The sequence below is a fragment of the Anopheles darlingi genome, chromosome 2, assembly GCF_943734745.1.
Source record: "Anopheles darlingi chromosome 2, idAnoDarlMG_H_01, whole genome shotgun sequence".
Classification (NCBI taxonomy): Eukaryota; Metazoa; Arthropoda; class Insecta; order Diptera; family Culicidae; genus Anopheles; species Anopheles darlingi.
Genome location: NC_064874.1, coordinates 81,421,057 through 81,426,056, shown reverse-complemented (window position 1 = coordinate 81,426,056; position 5,000 = coordinate 81,421,057). Strand labels below are relative to the sequence as shown.

At 51.9% G+C, this 5,000-nt stretch overlaps 1 protein-coding gene across 7 annotated transcripts in view; it reads left to right on the top strand.

Moving 5' to 3' along the window:
- LOC125949825 (serine/threonine-protein kinase 24) overlaps positions 1 to 5,000 on the top strand; it is a 52,396-nt gene that overhangs the window by 10,035 nt on the left and 37,361 nt on the right. The window contains exon 1 of one of the 7 annotated variants that reach the window (XM_049677226.1): positions 3,156 to 3,945. The exons of the other annotated variants lie outside the window; for them this stretch is intronic. Within the exon in view, the coding sequence (XP_049533183.1) occupies positions 3,394 to 3,945 (552 nt within the window). The 5' untranslated portion in view covers positions 3,156 to 3,393. Of the gene's footprint in view, positions 1 to 3,155; positions 3,946 to 5,000 lie in introns of those variants that run through there. 7 annotated transcript variants of the gene reach the window in all.

The following is a 5,000-nucleotide window of genomic DNA, read 5'->3' as shown; positions in this document are numbered from 1 at the left end:
GTCCTACGGAACTATCCGGGTATGTGATACAACACCCCGCCATTTAGCGTCCGATATTAAAGCGTACCGCATTCACGGTGGTTAGACCACTACGCTTCAATCCGCTACGTCATAGGGCAAATTGAATTCGGTAATCGCTTTAAACGGAAACTGGGTGAAAGTGCTATCGCCGCAGCTATAGTTGGTGTGGGAAGGAAGGAGACTAACACCGACGGAGAGCTTTCCGAGCCATCCGGTGACAATTCCTGGGAAGCACGATTCCATGGGATGCTCCTACTGAACCAGTGTTCGCGACGGTATGTGTGTGGAGCAAATAATTGAAATGAACATTTTCGCCATTTCCGATTTTCCCGGGCTTTTTCGGTGACCACCCCCTCCGGAGTCGGTAGGTTGCTACCAAGTCCATCGATGTCCTACAGCATTCCAACACTTTGACTGGGTAAGGTTCCGAAGGCCGCTAGTGCTACGATCCGGCGCGATTTACATCGGTGGCGAATCGATGAAAAGTAATTAAATTTTCACATCCTCATCCTTTCTCACTCGCTGTCTCTCTCTCGTTCACTGTGATGACCACCGGATGGTGGTTGAAGCGGTCGTCCTCCGCTTCTCGGAAAGGACATTTTCCGACCATTTTGTAGCAGGGAACGAGGGTGTAACAGTAACGTTTAGTAAATTTAATCTGTTACCGACGAGTGGCGCAAAACAGCAATCCTCGGATGGTTGCGAATGCCATCACCACCCAAAACTGCCACCCTCTCAGCACCATCATCTCGTTTTGTACATTATCGATAGAAAATGGTACTTTGGGACGATTGCGCGTAGATGGGTTCTCTTGATGGCATTTGGAGCAGATGAAATGCAATCAATAATAGAATGTAGACAGAGAGCATTGTGGCAATTTCTGGCCGCACTGCAAGCCGCGTGACGGCAACTGCAGCTACCATATTCTCATTATCTTGAAATGTACTTCATTACGCCGTTTCTGTGTATGTGTGTGTGTGCGCGCGAGCGCGTTTCCGGAGCATCCGGTTTGTTGGTTGGGATTTCTCAAAGGGAATCCTTGCTACTGCTCTTGCCCTACTGTTCGGTTGATGGCTTGCATCCAAAAGGCATCGCACACCACATTCGAATGGCACTCGAATCCCGGCTTGGGAGATCCTCCGTATATTCGTCCTACTGGCCACATTTAAGCAGTATTTGGCAGACGAGGCGGTGATAAGGGGCGAACCGTTGTAGTGCGACTGCCAGAAACACCGAAAGCTCGTTGCATTTATCGAGTGCATCCGAGTGTGATGAGATATGAGCGAGAGCAAGGAATCTGGACAAACTGGATCGGACTGTGGAAGCAAGGCCAAGCAGCGGATATTAAGGATACGCAAGCAGAGTCGTGTAGTGTAGGGTGTGGGGATATGGTTTGGTGACCGACAGAACGAATTGCATTTAGTGCATCGGACCATACATCATACCAACTTGCCATTCCTAACGATGACTGTTGTTTTTAACTCCGGGAGGGAGAACTCCGGTTTTAAAAAGCGCTTTTCCAAGCATCTTCTCATCAGCAGTACTTCTTCTGAAATTCTGGCTGGTGACTTCTGACGTATGGCCGCGCCAACCGAGAATTCGAAATCGGTCTCATGAATACCCATAACTCAGTGACTCAAGTGACCATAAATCAGCGCGGACGGGGCGACTCCGACTTTGTCATTGAACGAATTAAGCGGCAGAAGCAGCGAACCCTTTTTTTTCTATGCTTTGTGTGATCTTGCTCCATCATTTGTACTAGGACTGTGGAGGGCGAGAGCAAGGATACCGCAATCGGGAAATGCGTTTCTTTTGCAACAGAGAATGGTGGTGTGGTTGTGGTGGAGCGTTGTGATTAACATTCGAAATGGTGTGTCACACACCAAACCATGAATCCATCGAACCCCGATACCCACCGATTGGCCATCCAGCACGCATTCCCTTTCGCTGGGAAGCTGTAGATAGAATATAGAGCGTTTGGTATGTGCCGACGGTGGTGACACATCTCTCTGTGGCTCTCTCTCTCTCTCTGGCTCTCCTCTCTTGCTCGTCTTCAGTGGCAAAAAGGCCCTCCAGTAGTAGAACATTATGCGGAGAGTGCTTTCGGAAAGCAAAAACTCAGAAACACAATATTGAAATGGACCTCTTAAGGGAGGGAGGGTCCCTGTATCAAGGATTAACGTCAAACAACCCCCCGCGGCAGCACGCAGTACGAACTGTTTACTCCCATGTTGGTCCGTGGTGTGGTAGTAGCACCGGAACGTAACCGGCATTCGTTCGCCATTTGTTTGGCTTCCAGCGCGGCGCAGCACGGAGAGAGCGAGCGTTTGCAGGAATTTCCGGAAAATCCTTTTACACTCCTGTTCTGTCCTCGGCTCGGGTTTCGGGTACTGCTCGACTGCTCGACTCTCTCTCTCCGTGTCTCTTCCGGTTGGGAGTTCGGTAAAGTTCGTTCGTGCTGTGTGAGTCACGGGCATGTTGTTGTCCGCACCATGTTGAACCATTGTTGTCGTCGTCACCGTTCTGACAGAAATCCTTTGACCGCCGCGGTGACTATACTCTCTTTCTCTTTGCTCTTCTGCTTGGTGCCTTAGTCCCTCGGAAGGACTCCGACTTTTGTGCGGTGTTCTGTCCAGTGCGTGCTGGCCCCTGCGTTTCCTCTTGGGTCTTCGTTTGTTCTGGCATTTGCCGTGACCGCTTCTCGTGTGTCGGTGTCTGTGTCTGTGTGTGTTGGAGCACAGCGCGATAAATAATCTTCTCGGTGTACTCCGCGGCGTGTGTCCCCGGGGTGCAATCGGTTAGCGAACGGTAACTAATCGCCAAACATATGTCTTGGTGCTTTTGCTGTGGCTGTGGTTTCGCTCGAGCTACCCGTTGGTGGCGTGTTGGTCAGAAGCGTTCTCTCGATAATTAACGCGCCAGGTGGTGGCTCATAGAGTGCCCCGTACGACCCGTGGCCTGGCGTTCGTGACCCACGAGTGCTCGCTATTTGGTGCCCTGCCAGGAGGGTGGTGCGTTCCGGAAGTTACTTTACGTGTCGTGCCGTGCCGTGCCGGCATATCGGTACGCGCTAGTCGGTGCTTCAGCAAACTTCAAACCAGCATATAGCAAACGAGCTAGTGTAGTAGAAGGAAAAATCGGAAGAATAAGGAGAAAACTAGTTCCGTCGCAACCACGAACCACCGCAACCGCGACACCATTGAGGATCGCGTGCACCAGGAGCACCGCCACCAGGAGCAACCGGCGAAGCGGCCCCGAAAGAAGGGCAGGAGAAGGATCAACTTTCTGAAGTACATCCTGTCCTTTACCATATTCCGACGCTGGAAAGCGGTACACAAGGCTGAGGAGTGCCCATCGCCCGGTGGATTTGCGATGGTCCTCCAAAATGCCTCCTGTGCCGCTTCAACGCTGGCCGTTGCCAACCACCACCGCAAACCCGGTGCGGTCGATGGGAATGGCAATGACCACGATTCGCCACTCTGTGCATCGCCATCGATCCAGCAGCACCAGCAGCACCAGCAGCAGCAGTCCATCGATTGTAATCGAAACCATCGGATGGCAATGACGCCGCTGGATGTTGGTGGTGCCCATGACTCATCTCAATCCACTGGCCACTACGATGGTGCCAACAATAACATCATCACCAGCAGCGTCGGCGTCGTCGGTGGCAGTAGTAATGCTCCGGCAACGGCGACGGCGGCGGCGACGGTGGCAGCAGACACCAGCAGCAGAAGCTGCGGTAAATCCGGAGCCGGAAAAGGAGTCTGTGCGTCCTTCTTCCGTCCCTCCGGGCACCGTGCGTCGCACCATCAGCAGCAGCAGCAACAACAGAATGCGAACGCCGCCGCCACCGCTGCCACTACCGCCACCGGACGCAGCCGGTTGAATGCGGCTGCTCCTGCTATGCCTGCCGACCCCACGATGGTACGTAAGGCGAGGAAGAAAATGGAAAATCTTGCACTTTTCCTTATTGCTTCTTTGTGTGGGTGGAAAGGAGGGAGGGAGGGAAGCGACCACCCTCGCAGTACCGTACCATCAGCAGGATATCAGAGGATATGAACAGCACGGAAAAGAGCACACACTAATGTCTTTTTCTCTCTCTCTTTCTCACGTGCTCCAATCCCTCGGTGGGGGCTGGTCTCTTAGTGTGGCAATGATGGTTGCTAGTTTTCTGCCCATGGCGTGCGGGGTGTGTGTGTGTGTGTGTGCTGTGGAAGGGGAAAACTGTAATCGATTTTTTTTCCACCAGACCACCGGACCACCATCAGTAGCTAGAGGAAGCGTAATGTGGTTTATTCCTTCCTTTTCTCCATTCTACCGAACGTTGGGTGACGGACGGGAAAGAAAGCTGTATAGGAGAGGTGGTGGGTTGCGTGGGAGTATACAGGATATTTGCATATTTCACTTTCCGCTGCCTGGTCCTACGTGGGTGTGTGTGTGTACTGTGTGTGGTATTTAGAGTATTACGAATATGAATAATAACTTTTTATTGGATTATACGGGCCGTATGGCGGTGGCAAGTGGTTAGCGTGTGTTGTGTTGTGTGGTGTTATGTCGTTCTTCTTTGCAACCCCCTCCCCAACATGCACCTTCACACTCCTGGTCTCCAGTTCTTGCCTCGTTGTGGCTTTTAGCGAGTAAATCATTTCAGAACCGTGTCCATGTGTGGCTTATGCCTTAGCATACACCGCCCGCCCCCACCATTCCATGCGGTGTTTCGCTAGTTGTTCGCATGGCACATCGTTCCGGTAGCGCCACCGTCCAACAGATGGTTGCGGTGGCGATGGCTAACCAGTAGCGCAGTAGCGTATTCCCTTCTTACGAACGTGAGGCGCTCTCTGGTTCGCTATTGTGGGATCAGGATCGCGGATGTTCATGCTAGGACAACGTGTGATACTGTGGCAAGTATCTTGCGTGTACTGGTCATGTTGCTATAATCGAATTTGAAATTGCAAAGCAATATTTTGATTCCAACGTAC